Source organism: Arvicanthis niloticus, chromosome 30, assembly GCF_011762505.2.
Source record: "Arvicanthis niloticus isolate mArvNil1 chromosome 30, mArvNil1.pat.X, whole genome shotgun sequence".
Lineage (NCBI taxonomy): Eukaryota > Metazoa > Chordata > Mammalia > Rodentia > Muridae > Arvicanthis > Arvicanthis niloticus.
Genome location: NC_133438.1, coordinates 1,156,697 through 1,181,088, shown reverse-complemented (window position 1 = coordinate 1,181,088; position 24,392 = coordinate 1,156,697). Strand labels below are relative to the sequence as shown.

The 24,392-nt window shown below is 39.3% G+C and overlaps 1 protein-coding gene and 2 pseudogenes across 1 annotated transcript; 2 read left to right on the top strand and 1 right to left on the bottom strand.

The window, feature by feature from the left end:
- The first annotated feature begins 5,438 nt into the window (after positions 1–5,438).
- Positions 5,439–6,521, top strand: LOC143440629 (vomeronasal type-1 receptor 4-like). The gene has a single exon (XM_076927420.1). The coding sequence runs from the start codon at positions 5,574–5,576 to the stop codon at positions 6,519–6,521; it is 948 nt and encodes a 315-aa protein (XP_076783535.1). The 5' UTR covers positions 5,439–5,573.
- A 4,922-nt stretch (positions 6,522–11,443) lies between these two features.
- LOC143440628 (coiled-coil domain-containing protein 12 pseudogene) lies at positions 11,444–11,941 on the top strand (annotated as a pseudogene).
- An 11,305-nt stretch (positions 11,942–23,246) lies between these two features.
- Positions 23,247–23,951, bottom strand: LOC143440547 (GTP-binding protein Rit1 pseudogene; annotated as a pseudogene).
- Between the last annotated feature and the right edge of the window lie 441 nt (positions 23,952–24,392).

The following is a 24,392-nucleotide window of genomic DNA, read 5'->3' as shown; positions in this document are numbered from 1 at the left end:
GAACAAGGAGAATGGATGAGTAAAAACAAATTTCTGTTGAATAGTGAGGAGGGTAACCATCAATCTGGGGAAAAACATGGGAAGCTGTGAGTGACTCCAAGGAAATAGATGTGAGACTAAAAATCCATAAGGCACAGGAGAGGTGAGGTGTCTTTTCAAAGCCTAGAGGATGGCGGGTACTGTTTGATTATATAAGGTATTGTAGCAGTACCCAAATAACTACACAAATCAATCTCTCTAGTGACATAATCATCACTACCTGCCCAATATTCTGGGTTCTTGAATGAAAGACACACATGAGAGAGAGAGAGAGAGAGAGAGAGAGAGAGAGAGAGAGAGAGAGAGGAGGAGAGAGAGAGAGAACCTTTATATTTTGATATGCTTCAAAAGCTGAATGGCTGTGCTACTTCCTAACCTCCACATGTCTACTCCACCTCCCTCTGATATTCCTGAGTTATTACTTACTAAATTCTATATTCCATCTTTGCTGCCCCACACCCAATTGGGCAGCCTCCTTGGGACTGCTCTCCCCCTGCCTCTATATGGCAGCTATGCTCTTTGTCCTATATCTTCTCAGGCATGGCACCTTTAAGTTCCTTCTCACTGCATGATGGATCTCCTTCTTCCTCCTCCTTCTTCTCTGACCCTAGCCCAGGTGTCCTGTAAGTCCTGCCTCTGTCTGTCCTGCTCAGCCATTGGTTTATAGCAACTTAATTTACCAATCAGGACCAAATAGGTGCTGGATCCCTCAATGTTTTACATATAGACCTGCAGATTCTGTGCAAACAATATTGGGGACCAAAATTAATAAATATAAACAGCATTAGGCCAAACCCACTACATTTCCCATGTCTTGCACATTTAAAAAGGCCCTTTTCTCTCAGATAGAAATTGAACTTAACTATGACAATTATGTAAATTATAAGGTATGATATACACTTAACACCTAGTCCATCAGTTCTGCCCATTTAAATACAATACTATTCCATCTATCCTAACTTTATAACTTTATACTTTTGTGTTTGAATTATGTTGATTTTTAACTTGTATTACCATCTGAAAACTATCCTTTCTTTCTTTTTTTTTAAAAAGATTTATTTTTATTTATATGAGTACACTATAGCTGTCTTCAGACACACCTGAAGAGTACATCAAATGGGGTCCCATTACAGATGGTTGTGGGCCACCATGTGGTTGCTGGGAATTGAACTCAGGACCTCTGGAATAGCAGCCAGTGCTCTTAATCGCTGAGCCATCTCTCCAGCCCCAAAACTATCCTTTCAAATCTAAAACATCTTCTTTATTGCTAAACAAGTTAAGTTTAAGTATGAGACTATAACTAGTCTTCAACCCCTTCAGAAATCTGAGAAGAGAATTGTTGCAAAATGCCATAAACTGTCGCAAATCGTGACTGCGTACAGGGGAAATGAAAGAGTCTCAAACATGGAGGAAAGGTCTCATTAGCTTATTTATTTATAAATGACAATAGACAAATAGCAAAATGAGATAGCATTCGTTTGCACACACACATTCTACACTAACCTCTGGCCTGGTCTGATGTTGGCGCCGCAGATAAGGTTCTTGCCATGTGTCCACTTGCAATTTGGGTTTGACAGAGAATTGATACAGGATGCAGCCTTGGTTCTGATGAAATTTGGCCTGCGAGTGCCTTGTGGACTTGCAGGAATTCAGTCCACAAAATGTGGGTCTGAGAGGAGGGCTATTCTCAGCAGGAGGACGTCTCCCTGGGGCTCCCAGGAATGAGCAAATTGGCGTGAGCCAGACCAGGAGTCTTTAAGTTAATTTCAACCAATCAGAATTGAAGCGGGAGTTTTTATCACTCATAGACAGACAGCTTGAGCTCAGTTACCATGGTTACCTCTCAGCCAATTACAATTGAGGGTATTCTGCTGCATTGGGCGAGCAGCTTATCTAGTCATTATACTCACCCTCAGGCCTGGCTTCTTCGGCGATATATATATATATATTTTATCCATAATAACAAATTTGTCACAATTGAAGCAACTCTATATGGAGGTAATGATGTTCAACATCTACTCTGAAGCAGGACAGGTATACTGTCAGGAGAAGAACTGTCTCCTAGTCAAAAGATCTATGAACACAGAAATAATTATAAATGTCATATTTTTGTGGATATCTGCTTTTTTCAACGCCATCTATCTACATGTATAGCATAACTGAATTGTAAAATATTGATTACTCTTAGCTATTTACTCTTTGAATAATATTGAAAACACTTTATTGTAATTAAATCAATCTTACATTACCATAAGTTCATTGTCTGATGTTTAACTTGTATTACTTAATCATCTTAAACAGTTTGTAATAGAAGATATTAGGGGGACTGCATTTAAGCCTTGTATTCTTGAATGAGTTGTGGGAATGAATTGCTAAATTCATTCTTTTCTCCGGTTTTTTAATTGGATATTTAATTTATTTACTTTTCAATTGTTATCCCCTTTCCCCGTTTCCCCTCCAGAAACCCCTTATCCCATCCTCCCTCTCTCTGCTTCTATAAGGGAGCTCCCCCACCAACCCACTCACTTGTGTCTCCTCATTCTGGCATCTCCCTACACTAGAACACTGAGCCTTCCCAGGACCAAGGTCCTCTCCTCCCATTGATGTCCAATAAGGGTAACCTTTGTTACATATTTGTTACATATTTGTTACATGACTGGAGCCATGGGTCCCTCAATGTAGACTCTGGTTGGTGGTTAGGCCCTGGGAGCTCTGGAGGGGACTGGTTGGTTGATATTGTTGTTCTTCCTATGGGACTGCAAACCCCTTCAGCTCCTTCAGTCTTTTCTCTGCCTCCTCGGGGACCCAGTTCTATAATGGTTGGCTGTGAGTATCTGCCTCTGTATTTGTCAGGCTCTGGTAGAATCTCAGGAGACATCTATGTCAGGCTCCTGACAGCAAGCACTTCTTGGCTTCTGCAATAGTGTCTGGGTTTGGTGTCTATATATGGGATAGATCCCCAGGTGGGGCAGTCTCTGGATGGCCTTTCCTTCAGTCTCTGTTCCACACACAATCACACACAAGGGAGGAAATATGAAGACATATTTTTGACCTAATATCCACTTATCAGTGAGTACATACCATGCATATTCTTTTGTAATTGGATTACCTCATTCAGGGTGATATTTTCTAATTCCATTCATTTGCCTAAGAATTTCATGAACTCATTATTTTAATAGCTAAATAGCACTCTATTGTGTAAATGTACCACATTTTCTGTATCCATTCCTCTGTTGCAGGATACCTGGGTTCTTTCCAGCTTCTGGATATTATAAATAAGGCTGCTATGAACATAGTGGAGCATATGTCCTTGTTATATGTTGAAGCATCTTCTGGGTATATGCCCAGGAGTGTTATAGCTGGGTCCTCAGGTAAAACTATGTCCAATTCTCTGAGGAACCCCCAGACTGATTTCCAGAGTGGTTGTAACAGCTGGCAATCCCATCAACAATGGAGGAGTATACCTCTTTCTCCACATTCTCACAAGTATCTGCTGTCACCTAGTTTTTAATCTTAGCCATGCTGACTGGTGTGAGGTGGAATCTTAAGGTTGCTTTAATTTGCATTTCCCTGATGAGTAAGGATGTTGAACATTTCTGTAGGTTCTTCTCAGCCATTTGGTATTCCTCAGTTGAGAATTCTTTGTTTAGCTCTGTACCCCATCCAGGGCATAGTGGGTGTCCAGAAGCCTAAATTTACTCTAAAGAAAACATTTTATAGGCATAATCTACAATTGATAAAAAATCTCTAAATTTTGATACAAAATTGAAGTTATATTTTCTTACATTGGTGCAAAATTATACAGATACAAGTTTAAAGTTTTCATAGATATAAATCTTTGTATATTGATCAAAATTTAAAATTAATTTTGTTACTCTTAGATATATATTGTGCCTACACAACTCACTCTTTAAGTAACTCAAATGTTGGAACCTCACACTAGAATATCTTGACTGTACTATGGACACTTGCCAAAGTAGTGATTATGGAGGGTAAGGAGAATTCAGACCGGCACAGTGGGAAAAGTCTAATAGACATTGTCAGGATAAAAGAGAATGTTGAGGAATCCATAGATATCCTGCAAAAAATAAAGGCTTGTATTCAGGTAACAAAAAATTAGACCAGTGGAGGAATGAGTCTAAAGTTAATACACAGCAACCCAAACACATACACCCAAATCCACAGAACATGGCTAGCATAACAATGTTGTGAGTTTCAAGATCAAAGTTTATGAAATTTGTGTCATTTTTGTTCTCTGTGTAACAGTGGCCCTGAGAACTCTGCCTCTATAACACAAATACAAAAGAACCTTCAAGTGGAAATGGAATCCAGACATTGCAATAACAAAATATACAAATCTTTGTTAGAGTGGGTTTATCAATCAAACCCAGCAAGATTGATTTGGTCACCGAATATCACAGAAATCACCGAATATCACACACATTTTTTGTGAAGATGTGCTCAATACTGTAGGATATGGAGTCTCACCCTGGCTTTTGTCTTTTGCCTATTGGCTGCTCATCTCTAAGTTGTGAGAAAAATAAATAAGTAAAATAAAGTGAAATGCCTCAGAACATTGATGATCAGCCTGTAGAGTAGAATGAGAGGCAAAGAGTTCCACATGGAAAGTCTAAGAATTTATACATCACTAAGCTAAGAGAAACATAGGTACAGCCCAAACAGTAAAGGTCAAGTAAACACATTACTAATATGTGATAGATGCAAACGTTGATATAAACAGGAAGACATTTATACTTAGATTAAAGAAAATATATTGACTGATGAATAGAAATTCATTGGGGCTGGAGGGATGGCTCAACAGTTAAAGACCATTAGGTAATCTTCCAGAGAGCCAAGGTTTGATTCAGTGGCATGTATATAATGTACACACATGCAGGCAAAACACTAGAACACATAGAATAAATAATTTTTAAATTCCTCATAGCATCCAAATTTGGCTTTCCCACAGGTCAACATATCTTCCTCATGACATAAGAGAATTCAGGATGTTTGGGTGGATTCGAAACTTTATTATGCTCAGAATTGTATTCTATCCTCTAAAATGGTCAAGAATCCCAGGAATGCAGTTGCTAAAGTGTCATCTCTGGACATAATATTGAAAGGAGTTGTACATTTCTCCAGTAGGTAGTGGTGCACATCTTAGATCCCAGCACTTGGGAGGTAGAGGTAGTTGGATCTCTGTGAGTTTGAGGTCAGCCTGGTCTACAGAGCAAATTCCAGACAGGGCTACACAGAGAACCCTTGACTTGAAGAACCAAAAGAAGAAACAAAGAAGAGGAGAGGGAAGAGGAGGAGCAGGAGGAAGAGAAGGAAGAGGAGAAGAAGGAAGAGGGGTAGGTGGAGGAAGAAAAGGAAAAGAAGGAGGAAGAAAGGAAAGAAAAGAGCTGGACATTTCATCAGTTCTCTCTGCTTCTGTGCAGTGTATTTTGATACAAACACCATTTCAATTTTTTTTAAGTACAGTCCATTCATTTGGTACACTAGACCCAACAAACCTGATCCACATTAATATCATGATTTCAAGTGACACAATCTTACAGATCTTTCTCATATTCCAGTTATGTTTTGGTGTCATCGGGAACTCAGCAATGTTAGTGTTCTATATATACAATTTTGTCTTCAGGCCTCATTATAGAAAGTTGATAGATTTAGTTTTCATGCACCTGACAATAGCTAATATTTTAATGATTGTATTTCTATTGACAAAACATATCATGTTATCCTTTGGAGTACCCAGTTTTCTGGACGATATCCATTGTAAGGCAATTTTGTTTTCAAGCAGAGTCAGCCGGGGTCTGTCCATCTGCAGCACCTGTGTTCTAAGCACATTCCAAGTTATCACCATCACTCCCAGTAATTCTAAGTGGGCCTGGCTTAAGCCTAGACTCTCTAAATGGATTTTTTATTCCATACTTTGCTCCTGGCTTATTAACATACTAATCTATGGGTATATGCTTGACCTGGTAATAGCCAAAATCAATAAAACCCATGTTGGCCATGAATTTTCAGATGGATACTGTCAAAATAGGCAGTTTGGTAATCACAAATCATGGTTATTTTTTAGCATTATTATCCTTCACGATCTCTTCTTTGTGGCTATCATGATGTGGGCCAGCCTCTACATGGTGGTTTTTCTCTACAGACACCGCAAGAGAGCCCAGCATCTCCACAGCCCAAGCCTCTCCTCACAGCCTTCTCCTGAGCGCAAAGCCACTCACAGCATCCTGTCTCTGGTGAGCTGCTTTGTGTTCATTTATTGGTTGAGCAACTCCATCACCCTTTATGGCTTTTATACAAAAGAAAAAATTCCAAGACTGGAGTCAATTAATGCAATTTTAACAACATGCTACCCAACTATCTGCCCTATTTTACTCATGAAGAATAATAAAGTTATTCTGCAATTCATTTCATTATTTTCTCTACTGAGAATGACCTGTTTTCAAAGTTCACTCCATGGCTGAACTGAAACACTTTCTTGGCATTAAAACAGTGTCTTAATGATTTTCATGGAATAAAGTATTTGAATGTGGACTTTGAATGCCTGAAATGACATTAGTTATAATTCAGACATTCTGAACACTATTAAAAATTTAGGTAGTTAACATTTTTCTTGAATACAAATCCATGTACATAATTTTAATAATTTTAACACTTCTTACCTACTCAAACTGTGACACGTTGTTAATAAAGAACATATTTTAAATATTTTGAACAATATTTTATTTCTTGATTTTTCTCTATTAAAATATTTCTAATCAAATTTTGAAATACCGTTTGGAGCTTGGGTTATGCCTTTTATGATTTTTCTGTTCTAAAGAACACCTTTTGAAATTCAACAAATGAATTTCAATCGATTTCTTAACTACCAACTACCACAAATACTGCTCTGGGTAAGACTCTTATGTAGACTAGCTCACAGCTATCCAATGGATGTCCTTTTACCACAGCTGACTTTGAGTCACCAATGATTGTTTTTACTATTTTAGTATGTTTTTAGTTATTTGTTCTATTTTAAAAATTATGACAAAATTAGATCATTTCCCCCCTTTTTTCTCCTTGCAGACTCTGCTGTATATGCTTCTCCTTGCTCTTTGTCAAATACATGGCTTGTTTTTTCATTAATTGTTGCTATGTATGTGTGTTGGGGCAGGTGTTCCTAAATAAATAAGTACTACCTACTTTTTAAAAATGTGACTTGTCTGTACATATTCAGGCCTGACTCTTTGGTATTGAATAGCCAATTGTAATTGAACCAATTGGTATGCTCTTCTCTGGGGAAGACCATGTCCCTGCTCTTTACATTCCTTGGTTACCTGTAGTTTTTTGTGTTGGGTTGTGTCCATCCTGCATCAAGGAAACTTCCTTTTGCAATAGATGGAGACCATTACAAAAAAATTCACGACTAACCAAAATGCAGAATAGTGAATCCTAGTCCCAACAGATGTACCAACAACACAACTCCTGAGCCTAAAGCTTAAGGAAGGGGGAACAGAAAGATTTTAAGAGTCAGAAGATCAGAGATTGTGTTGTGCAATTCATCAGCAATGTCAGAAGCTACATCCATAGATTATCACTAACATAGCTGGGTTAGTTTGGTTTGGTTTAGTTTGGTTTGCTTTACTTTGGTTTGGTTTTTTTAAAGATAGGGTTCCCCTGTGTGGCCCTGGGTGTCCTGAAACTCACTTTGTAGGCCAAGCTTGCCTTGAACTCACAGAGTTCTTGACCATACAGTCCATAGAATCTCTGCTGAATTGAATTTGCATTTTTCCTCTGTATGTCTAATCTGATATCTTATATGTAATCTGAAGCATTTTGCTCAATAGGATAATGCCAGATGCATGACCTCTGAGAAAAGCACATCAAATGCATTTCCTTTGATGTGCTCCTTTGGTTTCACTAACCAACAGAGCAATAATCATGAGACAGTTGTGCCAAATGTGCTGGGTGCAAAAGGTGACTTCCTCCCAGTGCCTTACTTTTCTATTGCTGTGAAGAGACACCAAGGGCAAGGCAATGTATCAAAGAAAGCATTTAATTTGGAACTCAGTTGCAGAGGATTAGAAGCCATGACCATCATGGTGTAGAACATGGTGGCAGGCAGGCAGACAGCACTGGAGCAGTAGCTGAGAGTTCACATCTGATTCATGAGCTGGAGGCAGAGAGAGAGAGAGAGAGAGATAGAGCTAACTGGGAAATAATGTGGGCTTCTAAAACCTCAAAGCCTCTAAAAAACACAAATAGCCAAAAAAATTCAGATTGAAAAGATATTCATGCTGAATATATGACTTTACCTGACCTCAAATAATTCCATACAACCATAGGGACAAAAGTAACATGGTACTGGCACAAAGGCACACAGGTCAAGAGAATAGATATCTCAAATATAAACCCACAAAGAAACAATCACTTGATTCACAAAGATGCCCAAACTACACGTTGGAGAAAGAACAGCCTCTTTGGCAAATGGTTAGGTGATGACTGAAGATCCATGGGTAGAAAAATAAGGCTGCATTCTTATCTCTCACTCTGAATAAAAATCACCTCCAATTACATTTTAACTCTTGATATAGGACCCCACATTCTGAAATCACTAGCAGAAAAACAAAACAAATCACTTCAAATGTAGGAACAGGGAAGCCTTTCTGAATAGAACTCCAGTTCCCCAAGGAACAGTGTCAGCAATTAACAAACAAGATCCAACATAATTAAAAAACTTCTTTGCAGCAAAGGAAAATAAGTCAAGTGAAGAGGTAGCCCACAGAACAGGACAAAATCTTTGCTATACAACTAATGGAGGATATATAAAGATTATAGAAAGTAAAAAGAAATCTAAGAATTACACAAGAATTCAAACAAGCCAACTGAAAACTAGGCTACTGTAACGAATAGATAGATGTCAAAATATAAAATTTAAAAGGTCAATGAACATATGTAACAATGATAACTGGAAGAGATGAGGTCATTAATTTGAAAAGTAGCTTGGGAATGGTCATAGGAGGTGTTGGGCAGGGAGCTGTAGGGGTAGAAATTATGTAAATTCAGTACTTGTCTTAGTTAGGGTTTTATTGCTATAAAGAGACACCATGACCAAGGCATATTTTATAAAGAAAACATTTAAATTGGGGATTGCTTTCAGTTTCAGAGGTTTAGTCACTTATTATCATGGTGGTAAGCATGGGCACATTCAAGAAGATAAGGTGCCGAAGAAGAAGCTGAGAGTTCTACATCTTGACCTGAAGACAGCCAAGAATGAGACTCATTCTACACTAGGCAGAGCCAGAGCATAGAGACCTCAAAGCCCACCCCCACAGTGACACACTTTTTCCAATCAGACCATACCTCTTAGTAGTGCCACTTCACATGGGCTGAGCATATTCAAACTACCACAGTACTAATGTATAAAATTCTGAGCATAGAGGTGTTGAGAATCTAAGAGCAGTTGGGGATCGGGGGCATGGGAGACATGATCAAAATATTATATGAAAAAACTAAACTAAAAAGTCTGTATATTCTGTACTTTATTACTAGTATGTGTATATTTAGATACACCAGCCATCAAAGAAATACAAATCAGGCTGGAAAGATGGCTCAGTGGTTAAGAACACTGGCTCTCTTTCTAGAGGACAGGGGTTCAATTCCCAGCACCCACATGGCAACTCACAAATGTTTGTAACTCCAGCTCCAGGGGATCTGACAATATCACATAGACACACAAGCAGGAAAGATACCAATGCACATAAAATAAAAATATATCTTATAAAAAATAAATGCCAACCTAGGCTATCTCAGTGAGAATGACAACCCTTTCCCCTTGGTTTATTCCTTCTAGACCTTCCCAGCTGCTCTTCTTGAAACCCCTCCCTTGACACCTGCTCTCAAGCTGATAGTCTCTTTTCTCTGATTATTATTATTATATACACATATCTGTAGGTATCCAAATACATATTTTGTTGTATACCATCAGAACATGTATAGGTGTGTATGTATATATAACGTGCTAAGAGCCCATTCCTACACAGAAAACTATGGGACATTAATGACTGCTTGGAGAAGGATAGCTAGACTTTCCCACATATGAACCCTCCTTCCCCCCATTATGGGTTGTCCAATGTAGAATGGTCAGCTGTATATATGCATATACATACAAACAATAAACAATTCTTTAAATAAATACACATAAATATGTAAATAAAGAAGAAATAAATAAAAGACCTACTTTGTGACCCAGCTGTACCACTCTGTCACTTACTCAAAGGGCTCCATAGACACATAGATAGAAAGTGTTCTCTACACAAGCATGAGTATCTGAGTGTGATCCCCAGCACTGAGGTAAAGACCAAGTCACGGAGCATGTGCTTGTAGCTACAGCTATAGGAATGTGAAGACAGTAGGATTTCTGGTCCTCCCAAGACAGTCAGCATAGAGTAATTGATGATACTCAGAACCCATGGGAGATCTTGTCTCAGGAGAGAACAAGGAAAAAAGCTCATAAGAGATGTAAGACTGGGCAGTAAGGAAGAGCTCTGTGAGGCAAACTACTAGATATAACAAGGATGTTGAAAGCAGGAACTCATAGTACCTATAGTGACTTTCACAAGACCAAGACACTTTAAAATCCCAGAATGGCATCCAGCAGCTGATGGAAACAATGCAGAAACCAACAGCCAAACATTAGATGGAGTTTAGAAGTCTTGTGGAAGACTGGGGGAGGAATTGAGGATGTCAAAAAGGTCAAGAACACAACAAGACCAACAGAGTCAACCAACTGGAGCCCCTGTGGCCTCACAGAGACTGAATCACCAACCAAAGTGCATGCAAGGGCTGGACCTAGACCTGTTACACATGTGTAGCAGATGTGTAGCTTGGTCTTTATGTGAGTCCCCTAAAAATTAGAGCAGGGCTCACTCTGACTCAGTTACTTGCCTTTCCATCCCCTTCCCTTAACTGAACAGGCTGGTCCAGCCTCAGTAGGAGAGGATGTGCAACTTGATTGGCCAGGGTGGGTTGGTACCCATGGGTATTTCTTTTTCTCTGAGTAGAAGATGAGAAGTAACGTGGGGAGGGGTTTATGAAGGTTGTACTGAGGAAGGGGATAAGACTGAAATATAAGTCAATTAAAAAAAATAAGAAAAATTCCAGCATGGAGGTCATTCATGTCCCCATCTCTTAATAATAGGCTATTGATATTTGATAGCTTCTGATGGAAAGAGAGAGACATTATTTTTTTATGGTGTGGCCCATAGTAAGTTGACCATTCTCCAGTGGATGACCCTACACCCAGGAGTTTACAGATAGCACAAACTGGACTCATTGAATTTTTTTAAAAGCAAACATGAACTTAAGAAGGGAGGAATTGGAAAAAAGGAGGGGGGCCTCTGAAAAGATGGCGGCTGCTCCTGCTGGTGTGGGCGGCCTTGAAGAAGAGGCACTGAGGTGCAAAGAATGGCTGAAGGCCCTCCAGGAGAAAACTGGGCGCAAGGACAGGGAAGATGGGAAGCCACAGCCCAAGCAGCTCAGAGAAGAGGAAAAGGAAGAGGAGCACAGGGAACTCAGGTTTTGGAACTATGTCCCAGAGGATGAAGGCCTAAAGAGGTTCCAGATCCCCCAGGCCAAACCAGTTGCAGTACAGGAGAAGGTGAAGGAGCTGCTGGAGGCTCCCAAGTCAAAGCCTGTCATTGAGAAAGTGGACCTGGCCAACCTAGCACCTCGGAAACCTGATTGGGATCTCAAGAGAGATGTGGCCAAGAAGCTGGAGAAGCTGGAGAAGCGGACCAAGAGAGCCATCACAGAGCTCATTCGTGAACGGCTGAAAGGCCAGGAGGACAACCTGGCCTCTGCAGTGGCTGCCACCACCGGACAAAAGGCCTGTGACTCCGACTGAGATGTTTTCCTTGTTTCATCTCATCAGCACACACACACACATCCTGTGGGAAGATAGTCTCAGATACAGATGGGGTTAGGCTGGCCAGCACTTCTGGGTCTTGAGAACTGAGCCAGCCCACTGAATTTCAGCTTCTGTTGGTTGTGACCAGTGTATCTCCCAAAAGTTTCCACCACCCTGAGTGGATCAGAGCTGAGATCTGCACACATGTATGTAAACAGAGCTTTTCAACTTCTGTAAATAAACCTACATTTAGTAGAAAAAAAAGAAGGGAGGAATTAGGAGAGAACTGAGAAATGATCAAAACACATTGTATGACTTTTTTTTAAAGAACTAATGAAAAAATCTGAGAGGATGGAGAGAGATAGGTCTGTGGTTAACAGCACTTATTGCTCTTGCAGAGGAGTTTCAGTTCACAGTATCCCCATGGTGGCACTAGACTGTCTGTACCCCCAGGTTCCAGGAGACCTGAACCTCTCTTCTGACCTCCACCAGCACAAGCCACAAGTGTGATACACATACATTCATTCAGGAAACACATTCAATACAGAAAATTAAAAAAAAAAAAACATAAGGAAAGAGTTTTGAGGGCTCAGTACTTGGCTCAGTCATTAAGAGCACTTGCTGCTCCTTCCAGATTTCCAAGTTCAGTTCCCAGAACCCACATGGTTTTTGATTCCTTGTTTGTTTTGGAGAGAGGCATGCTGGAGGTAAAGAACATGAAGCTAAGTGGGTAGAGATGTGGCAAGATTCTTGGAGAAGTTGGTAGAAAAAAAGCAACCAAAAATATTGTATATAAAAAAAAGGCTACACAGAGAATTCTTGTCTCAATAAACCAAAGTAATGATGACGAGCCCTTCCACTGGGTCCTTTTTGCTGGGGCAGACTCCTAGCTGGTCTGCTCCCCTGAAGTCACCATATCCTGAGCCATCCAAGATCCTCTGAAATCAGAGTAGCCAGGCAACTGACACTACAGCCTGAGGCTTCCCATTAGATCCACTGTACACAACTGAGCAACTGATCACCAGCTTGTTTGCTCCCCTGAGGATACCACAGTTTCAAGGAATCCCAGGAGTTCCTCTGTACACAGGGCAACTGGGCAACAGACATCACAGTCTGAAGACCTGCCGAATACTCTGTGACATGCAGGGCAACTGACCCTACAGACTGAAAGCCTTCCTGGAGTTCTGATGCACACAGGGAAACAGAAACCATAGAACATAGGGGCCCCTGGAGAACATCTTCACACAGGACAACAGCTTGACTGGTCCTCTGAAGAAGCTACAGTTTGAAGGCTTCACACATGATCTACTGCAGCCCAGGCAACAGGTCATCAGCTTCTCTGTCCCTCTGAAGAGCCCCAGTTGGAACGTCCCACAGGTGGTCTGCTATAGCCAGAGCCACAAGAATACCAGGAGACCTGATGCAACTCAGGGACAAAAAAAGGTAGACTCCTGACAGAGTCACCCAGACCAACAAATACCAGGAATATACAGATGGCAAGAGGCAAATGCAACACAAATAGCAACAGAAGCCAATATACGTGGCCATCATCAGAACCCAGTTCTTCCACCACAGCAAGCCCTGAATACACCAATACACCCGAAAAGCAGGAAGCTGAAATAAAATCTTATCTTATGAATATAATAGAGTCCTTTAAGAAAGTTATAAATAATTCACTGAAAGAAATACAGGGAAACCCAGGTAAACTGGTAGAAGCCCTTAAATGGAAACAAATGAATCCCTTAAATAAATAAAAAACAATGCAGGTAAACAGGTGAAGGAATTGAGTAAAGTGATCCAAGACCTAAAAGGGGAAGTAGAAACAATAAAGAAAACACAAATAAAGGTAAACCTGGAAATGTAAAACCTAGGAAAGAGGCCAGGAATTACAGATCTAAGTATCACCAACAAAATACAAGAGATAGAAGAGAAAATTTCAAGTGTAGAAGATACTGCAGAAGAGATTGACACAACTGTCAAAGAAAAACTCCTAACCCAAAGCACCCAGGAAATTCAGGACACAATGAAAAGACAAAAATCTAAGAATAATTGGAATAGAGGAAAATGGAGATTCTCAGCTTAAAAGAACTGAAAATGTCTTCAACAAAATCACAGAGGAAAACTTCCCCAGCCTAAAGAAAGAGATGGCCATAAAGGTACAAGAAGCCTATAAAACACCAAATAAATGGGACCAGAAATGAAAATTCTTTTGTTACATCATAATCAAAACACTAAACACACAGAACAAATAAAAAATATTAAAAGCTGCAAGGGAAAAGGACCAAGTAACATACAAAGATAGACCTATCAGAATTACACCAGACTTCTCAACAGAGATTATGAAAGTCAGAAGAGCTTAGTCAGACAGAATTCAGGCTCTAAGAGAACAAAAATGCAACCTAGACTACTATACCAAGCAAAGCTCTTAATCAACATAGATGGAGAGAACAAAATATTATAGGACAAAACCAAATTCAAACAGTATCTATCTACCAATTCAGCCCTACAGAGGATTCAACACAAGGGAGGAACCTACACCAAAGAAAAGACAAGATATTAAGCATCTCACAACAAAACCAAAAAGAGAGAACCAAAAGCACCCAAAGCCACCTACAAAAACAAACATATCAGGAACAAACAGTCATCTGTCTTTAATATCTCTCAATATTAATGAACTCAACTCACCTATAAAAAGACATAAACTAACAGACTGGCTATGCAAACAAGATCCAGCATCTTGCTGCAAACAAGAAACACACCTCAATAACAAAGACAAACAGTATCTCAGAGTAAAATAATGGAAAAAGGTCTTCCAAGCAATGGACCCAGAAAACAAGCTGGAGTTGCCATCCTAATATACAATAAAATAGACTTTCAATCAAAAGTTATCAACTGTGATGAGGAAGGACACTTCATATTTATCAAAGGGAAAATCCACCAAGAGAAAGTATCAATTCTGTACATCTATGCCCCCAATGCAAGGGCACCTACATTTATTAAAGTAACTTAACTAAAGCTCAAAACACACATTAAGCCCCACACAATAATAATGGGAGACTTCAACACCCCATTCTCACTAATGGACAGACAGGTCATTGAAACAGAGGTCAAAAAGAGACACAATGAAACTAATACAGGTTATGAACCAAATGGATTTAACATATATCCACAGGACATTTCACCCTAAAAGAAAAGAATAATCCTTCTTCTCAGCACATCATGGTACCTTCTCCAAACTCTACCATATAATTGGTCACAGAACAACCCTCAACCTATACAAGAATACTGAAATAATCCCATACATCTATCAGATCAGCATGGCCTAAGGCTGGTCTTCAATAACAGTAAAACCAACAGAAATGCCACATACACATGGTAACTGCACAACTCTCTACTCAATGATTACTAAGTCAGGGAAGAAACAAAGAAAGAAACTAAACACTTTAGAATTTAATGAAAATCTTGAAACATCATATCCAAACTTATGGAACACAATGAAGGCAGTGCTAAGAGAAAAATTCATAGCACTAAGTGCCCTGATAAAGAAACTATAGAGAGTTTACACAAATAACTTTTTAAAAACTTTTTTATTTTTATTTATTTATTTTTATTGGATATTTTATTTACACTTCAGATGCCACCCCTTTTCCCCATTTCCCTGCTCCTTAGAAAACCCCTATCCCATGCCCCCCTTTCCTTTTTGCATTTATACACTTTTTAAAAAATGTTAATCAAAGGTTTTATAAGTATGGTAATGCTCAATCAGAGGTGTAACCCACTACCCAACCTAGATATATCAACTATCTTTGACTGGTGGAGACACATGAACATCTGCCTCCCTGTCTCCCCCTCTTTCTCTCTCTCATCACCTAGTTTCTCCTCTCCTTCTTCTCCTTCTCTCCTTACTCCATCTCTTCCTCTCGGTACTCCTCCCACCTCAGCTCCTCCTACACATCACCTGTCCCATTAAAATAAAACTTTTCTCTCAAAATACAATTAGAGCATAATTATGCCAATTTGTACCAGTGAGGTACAAGATAGTCCTAATACCCAGTCCATCATTTTGTTGACTAACCAGAATCTCTGTCATCTATCCTAACTAAAACACTTAGTTTTGAACCTGGCTTTTTCCTTGGCTCTAGAATGAATGTCAGCTGAACACCATCCACTCAGATCTTTTCTCTCAAAGTAAATAGCCAGGATTGGCTATGAGGCTATAAGTTTTCAACCCCGTCAGAAATCCAGAATGACTGAGTTAACTGAAATTATGGGAAGCACAAAGGATAGCTTCTAAAACTTAGCCAATTTATAGAGACCACTGAACACCTGCACAGTCCCTATACTACAAAATGTTGGAGCATCAGATCTTCAGCCTTCTGGCCCAGAATCATCTGACAGACCTTAGTGATGCAGAATTATTAAGGGCTGATTACTCTGTCTAGGCAGATATAATCAGTCGACTATTCTGCAAGTGTGTCCTTTTCTGGACAGTAATTTGTCTGTAGATGGAAAGAGGCAATTCTTGCCTAGTGGCTGTCTCACCACAACTGGAGTAACTCCAAAGATGCTCAATTTCTTCTTAGAATCCAAGACAGGGAGCTGTCAGGAGCAGACAGGTCTCTAATCAAAATGAACATTAATACAGAAATGTTTGTAATGTCAGTTCTGTGGACTTCTGATGTTTTGAAAACCAACTATCCATGTAAGGTAATCTGGACTGTTGTCTGTTAACTCCACTCAGCTATTTCTAAATAAAACATAGAAAACACCCTAACAATAAACTCCAAGCCATGAATTTGCTATAGTCCCCTAACTCATAGGCTAACCATCTCAAATCAGTTAAAAAAGTTAAAGAAGGACTAGGTCTAAGCCTTGTATTCCTAAATATGTTATAAAGGCGCAGTGCCTATGAGAGTATCAATATTCATCATTAATATATTATTAATATATTAATAAGAAGCTAGTACCAATGAAAACCTTAAATTTGAAATCAAAGTAAATTTGTGCCATTTAAGAAATTATAACTTCATCTTGATAATAATTATACAGAATTCTACCAATCGGTTATGGCTATGCAATAAATCCTAGCTAATCCTCCCTATTCCCACAAAACCACTACTTTTCCCTAGAAAGACAGCCTAATATTAACCACCTTTTTCCCCAAGCCCAGGGGAATAGGGGCACTGAGTCTTCATTAACTTCTTCAAGCTGATTACGGGCATTGAGATATTAGAAGAGGGGTGGTGGAAAGAATGAATTGATAAGCCTCTGATGCTGTGTCTTCACTGCATCCAGGTGGAATTCCAGGACATCAGAGGTTTGAGCAGGTCTGCCCAGCTTGCTTGATGAATATATACACCAAGGCTGTGTATTCTGAAATATACAATTCTCAAAACAAATTTTAGTATCAAGATAATTTTTTTAGAGGGCTGACATTTTATTAAAGATGTTGGTTCTAACAGCTTTTCTTTTTCCCCCCTCTTTTATTGGATATAATATTTACATTTCAAATTTTATCCCCTTACCATATTCCCCCCACCACCCAGGAAACCCTTATCCCATCCCCCATCCTCCTGCTTCTATGAGGGTGTTACACAAACAACTTAATATCACACCTGAGATCTCTAGAACAAAAAGAAGCAACTCATCCAAGAGGAGTAGAAGGCAGGAAATAGTCAAACTCAGGGCCAAAACCAACCAACTAGAAACAAAGAGAACAATACAAATAATCAACACAACCAAAAGCTGGTTCTTTGAGAGAATCAACAAGATAGATAAATCCCTAGCCAAACTAACTAAAGGGCCAGCAGGCAATATCCAAATTAACAAAATCAGAAATGAAAAAGGAGACATAATAATAGAAACAAAGGAAATTAAAAAAATCATCAGATTCTACTATAAAAGCCTATACTCAACAAAACTGGAAAATCAAGATGAAAAGGGTGGTTTTCTAGACAGATACCACAGAACAAAGTTAAATCAAGGGCAGGTAGACTATCTAAATAGGCCCATATCTCACAAGGAAATAAAAGGAGTCATTAAAAACCTCCCAACCAAAAATAAAAATCCCAGGGCCAGATGCACTTAGTGTAGAATTCTATTTGACCATCAGTGAATAGCTGATTCTAATATTCCTCAAAATACTTTATTTAATAAAAACAGAAGGAACACTACCTAACTCATTCTATGAAGCCACAATTACTCTGATACCTAAAGCCCACAAGGACCCAACCAAAAAAATTCTTCAGACCAATCTCACTTATGAATATCAATGCAAAAGTACTCAATAAAATTCTTGCAAACTGAATCCAAGAACACATCAAAATCATGATTCACCATGATCAAGTAGGCTTCATTCCCAGGAAAGTAAGGTTGGTTCAATATGTGAAAATCCATTAACATAATCCACTATATAAAAATACTCAAAGGAAAAATCACACAATTATCTCATTCGATGCAGAAAAAGCATTTGACAAAATGCAACACCCCTTCATGTTAAAAGTATTGGATAGATCAGGATTCAAGGCCCATACCTAAACATAATAAAAGGAAACTGCAGCAAACAAATATCAAATTAAATGGAGAGATACTTGAGGCAATCCTACTAAAATCTGGGACAAGACAAGGATGTCCGCTCTCCCCATATCTATTCAATATAGTACTTGAAGTGCTAGCTAGAACAATAAGACAAGAAAAGAGATCAAGGGGATACAAATTGGCAAAGAAGAAATAAAGGTATCACTATTTGCAGATGATATGATAGTATACAAAAGCAATTCCAAAAATTCTACCAGAGAACTTCTCCAGCTCATAAACAACTTCAGCAAAGTGGCCAGATATAAAATTAACTCAAATAAATCAGTAGCTTTCCTTTATATACAGGCTGAGGAAGAAATTAGGGAAACAACTCCCTTCACGATAGCCACAAATAACATAAAATATCTTGGGGTAACTCTAACCAAACAAGTGAAAGACCTGTATGACAATAACTTCAAGGCTCTCAAGAAAGAAATGAAAGACAACCTCAGAACATGGAGAGATCTTCCATGCTCATGAATTGGCAGAATTAACATAATAAAATTGGACAGACTACCAAAGGCAATCTACAGATTCAAAAGGAATCCCCATCAAAATCCCAACACAATTCTTCAAAGACTTGGAAAGAGCAATTCTAAAATTCACCTGGAAAGGCAAAAACAAAACAAAACAAAACAAAAAAAAAACCCAGAATAGCAAAAAAGAATTCTTAACAAAAGAATGGTTGGGGGAATCACCATCCCTGACCTCAAGCTTTACTACAGAGCAATAATGATAGAAACTGCATGGTATTGGTACAGAGACAGATACACTGATCAATGGAATAGAAGTGAAGACCCAGAAATAAAACCACACACTTAAGGACACTTGAGCTTTGACAAAGAAGTGAAAAATATACAATGGGAAAAAGAAAGCATCTTCAATAAGTGGTGCTGATCTAATTGGCTGTTGGTATGCAGAAAAATGAAAATAGACCCATATTTGTCACCTTGCACAAAGCTCAAGTTCAAGTGGATTAAAGACCTCAACATAAAACCAGATAAACTGAATCTAATAGCAGAGAAAAAGGGGAAGAGCCTTGAATTCATTGGCTCAGGGGGAAATTTCCTAAACAGAATTCCAAATGCTCATGCTCTTAGATCAAGAAGTGATAAATGGGACCTCATGAAACTGGAAAGCTTCTGTAAGGCAAAGGACATAGTCAATAAGACAAATCGGCAACCTACAGATTGGGAAAAAATCTTCACAAACCCCACATCCGATAGTGGGCTAATATCCAAAATATATAAAGAACTCAACAAGCTAACCACCAAAAAACCAAACAACCCAATCAAAAATGGGGTATGGAACTCAACTGAGAATTCACAACAGAGGAATCTCAAATGGCTGAGATGCACATAAAGAAATGTTCAAAGTTCTTAGTGATTAGAGAAATGCAAATCAAAACAACCCTGAGATTCCACCTTAAACCAATCAGACTGGCTAAAACCTCAGGTGACATCACATGTTGGCAAAGACGTGGAGAAAGAGGAACCCTCCTCCTTTGCTAGTGGGATTCCATTTTGGAGAAACCTCAGAAATGGCATACATAGCTTGATCAGGCTAGCCGTTCTTGTCCTAGAAACACTTTTATTCCTGCCCATCATGTTAAAGTTTATCTTTAACAACATCAACATGTTGGCAGCCAAAGTACATGGCTTAAACCTGAAAATGGACCCCCAGACAGAGTTCTTAAATTAACAGGCTGGCAAGCCAAGGATGGGTAAGATTCTACACAGAGCCTTGCCAACCTAAGACAAAAGTCCATTGTTTATGATAATGCATATTCCATGATGGTTCTTCTCAGAACGACCTAAGACAGGTTCAGTCTTGTTAACAAAATAAAAAAAAAGAGAGGCAGAGAGCCTTTGGTGGCTGCTTTGCAATAATCTGAAATGGGCCAAGGACAAGGAAAGGGGCTGCTTGGCAAGAATCTGACATTAGACTAGAACAAAGAAGTAATTTCAGGTAGGAGTCTAAATCGTAGGCTACAACAAAGAAGTAATCTCAGGCAGGAATCTAAATATTAGGCCAGAACAAAGAAGTAATTTCAGACAGGAATCTAAATTTTAAGCTAAAGCAGGAAGTAGGCTTTAAACATGAAAATGACCTTGGGCTAGGACACGGAAGTAGGCTCAGATACTTTGGTTATCCTGATAAGTCTTTAGAAACAGTCATCATGGGAATGTTCTTGTAACCGGGTTTAATGCCTTGCTTTTTCTTTGTGAATTCGTGTTTATTGTCTTGCTTGTTCCTTGACTATTTGCATCTATTGTATTACTAGAACTTCTACCTAGAATTGACCTTAATACATGTATGTAATCAAAATGGTATAAAAGCATAAATGAAGAGGGGGTATAGGATAGGGGGTTCTAGGAAGGGAAAATGGGGAAAGGGGATGACATCTGTATTGTAAATAAATAAAATATACAATAAAAATAAATAAATAAAAAAATAAAAAAGAAAGAAAACAATGAAGAAAATCTAACAGATGGTTTAAACATCTGGTATAGTGCTGCACAAACAGCCTTCATATATGAGTGTGTCAGTGAAGAACTTCTTCCCAGGTGGCATGCAATAATTTTCTAATATATCAAAGTTAAAACATATCATCCTACCAATTATAAAGAGCTAATTCTAGACACTAGTTTCTGAAGATTGTAATTACTAATCTGCCTTCAATACAAACAGTCTCAGTGTCTTTCAATTAGACTCTGAGACTTCTCTTAAAAACTCCAGGGAACGCTAGCTTTTCTTGCCTTCAGGTTAGACAATTCTGATGACCTGAAGCTTGTAAGTTAGCCACAGGAACACTGAGGATACCCTCAGGCTCTCACACACTACACTCCTGAAGATACCTAGCACCATGAATACCATTCTCAATGCAAATTAAGGGACTAGCTTATTCAGGATCCAATGTGTGACAGGGATAGAATTAAAAACATTCAGTGCAGTTTTCCTCATACAGAACAAATTCCCTTTCTTACAGGTCTTTCTGGCAGTGCTTTTCTATTGCCTTGATAATCTTCAATCACTGTAGCTGCCAATTCCTTGCTTGGCACTGCTGACAATCTCACAGACTGTGAGAATTGAGCAGTGAAGGCATTCAACCTGACAGTACTTATCCAGGTGAGATATTGTTGAGCTATTGCTGCTGTACTTTCTCCCTACTTTGTTGTTTTCCAAAATTGCTATGGCTTCTGCTTTGCACAGACTTGAACTTGGGTCTTTCACTTTTTTGATGGCTTGAGTATTAAAACACAATTTGCACAGTAGCAAAAGTTACCAGGATTTTCAAAAGACAGCTACCCAAAATTTAAAAGGCCCAGCAGAGGCTCTTTGTGGTATCTGGCTCCAGATCTGCCATTCCTCTCACAATGGGGAACAAGAAGCTGAGTGGAGTGGTAGCTTCCAAGTGGTGCTATTGCCTGAGTAATCCTGACTCTCCTGAGTGTGCCCTGCACAGAAACAGACAGCAAGAGAATCCTGACCCCACAATAGATAGTTCACCACTAAATCTCTTAAAGCTGTTTTTTTTTTTTTTTTTTTTTTTTTTTTGCAGGACTAGTCTCAATCACATACAGAAGCAAAGTGGTATGCTCTCTAAGGCTGCTCTGACAACTCTGAGGAAATCTTTTGATTATGAAGCCAATTTACACATGTGAGTACTAAAATTTCAAGACTGCTCCATTGGGCAGAGACACCACAGACCTTCAAACCCTGAGTCTAAGGTCAAAGGAACACAACAGTTTTATCCAGACTCTTGATGAATCTTCTTCTTGGAGAGTAACATTAGTCTAATGAAAGGCCTAAAAACCATCAGGCCTTACCTGACTCTTCAAAGGGGATAGAAAACTGGACAAGGCCTGTGGAAATGGTCCTAAGAAAAAATTGTTTTTATTTATTTGTGATTTTGTTTTTCTGAGACAGGCTTTCATTCTGTAACCCAAGGTAACCTCGAACTCATGGTAGTTCTCCTGATTCAGACTTAGAAATACTGGGACTATAGCAGTGAGCCACCATGACTAACCCAATAATGGATTTAAATAAGATTTAAGTGATCTAGCAATGGTTCTAGATCCAGAAACAGGTTGCAAATTGTCAACCTTCACAAGTAAGGGAAGGCAAACACTAAAGAAAGAATCAAGTACGTTCAGAGACAAGTATGCTTCTGTCTTTTTTAAAGACCTGAGTGCCTTTGGGTCAAATGTGCAGTTCTCAGGCTCACTGTAGGAACACTGTTCTGAACCTGTGTGTTTCTGGCCAGGTCTTCTTGTGTAAGCACATGGCAGAATCTCCCTAAACCGCCTCACTCCACCACAGTCCACACAGGGGTCTGCCCTGCAGATGGCTGCTCCTCTTTAGCATCAGTTTCCCTACTCAGTCTCTGCTCTGTCTCTAGGATGCACAGTGTAGCTACAGAAGGCAGAGGTCCTTCTGTGAGACAGTACCAGGAAGCTCAGGATGAAGGGTAATAGGGAAATAAAACATACTCTCCAGGTATAAACGATTTACATCAGCAACAACCAAAACAATGACTGACAAAATTCTAATGTGACAATTAAGGAGTAGACACTGCCCTGATGAGTTCATGAGTCAGAGTCAACCAGCACAGAGCTTTAGACAGCAAGTCAGTGACAATTCCCAGTATATGAGTCCCCTCACCAGTGACATTAAGAATAACCACCCAGCAGGAGACAGCAAACAACATGTTCACTATTAGAGATTACTGACTGCTTGGAGGAGCACTGCAGTTCACAGCAGACACCTCACTCTTCCCTCGGGTTACTGAGTCTTTCTTCCTCCTGAACGGTGATGTCAGCCTCTTCCATACACTGCGTTTTGGTTTAGACTTTTTCCTCATGGCTAGTATTAACTCCTTTCCTTTCTTACATATCTTTCATACAGGAACATGGAAAATGTCATCAATGTAACAGCAATATGCAGCAGAGGTCTCAAAAAAAGCACAACTGAATTCTCAAGACAATCCCTCTTCCTTGGAGACCTTTCCCAGCTGTTTCAGGTCGGACTTGTTTCCCACAACAACCACCAGTATATCATCAGTGCGTCAGACTCAGTGAATCAGTTGTTTAAACTCCCAAACTTCATGGAAACTTCAATGACTAGTGATGGAGTAACAGATGATAAGTCATTCTCCTTCCCTCTTATACTGATCCCACATAGCTGTAAACTCTGCCCCGCTGTGTCCACTATGTCCAGATTGGCAGGCTCATCCATCATCAATGTAGATCTGAATCTTATAAGCAATTTCAATGTTGGGGTCATGATATTCTGGGAATTGTTGTCTGATAAACTGTATTGTCATGGCACTCTTCCCAACTCCACCCAGCACCACTAGTTTGTATTCCCGTGATAGTGCTACAGGACTGTTACAGCTGCTAACAACTGAGTGAGCTCCAGATTCCACTGTCCTCTTGAGCACTCCTCAATCCCTGGGAAATGCATCCTCTGAAATTAATCCCAAGCTCTGGGCTGTAGCCCTCTTTACTTTCCAGGGTCCTGCCTGGGTCCTAGAAAATGATGCCTGTGGGCAGGGCTAATAAACTTTTTAACAGAGAGATGTGTGTACTTTAAGTTTTGTTCCTCTAGAGAACCCTGAAAAATACAACAGGTTAAGGTGCTTCTGGCCAAGCCTGGTGACATAAGCTTGATCTCTGGAATTTATATAGTAGGAGGAGAGACACAGCTCCCACAAACTGTAACTCAACTCAACATGTATACTATGGATATTGCATGTATGTATGTATGTATGTATGTATGTATGTATTAATGTGCTATGTATGTATGTATGTATTAATGTGCTATGTATGTATGTATGTATGTATGTATGTATTAATGTGCTATGTATGTA

Excerpts from the sequence above, each read along its gene's own strand:
- LOC143440629 (XM_076927420.1), top strand. The coding sequence starts at position 5,574 with ATGATTTCAAGTGACACAATCTTACAGATCTTTCTCATATTCCAGTTA.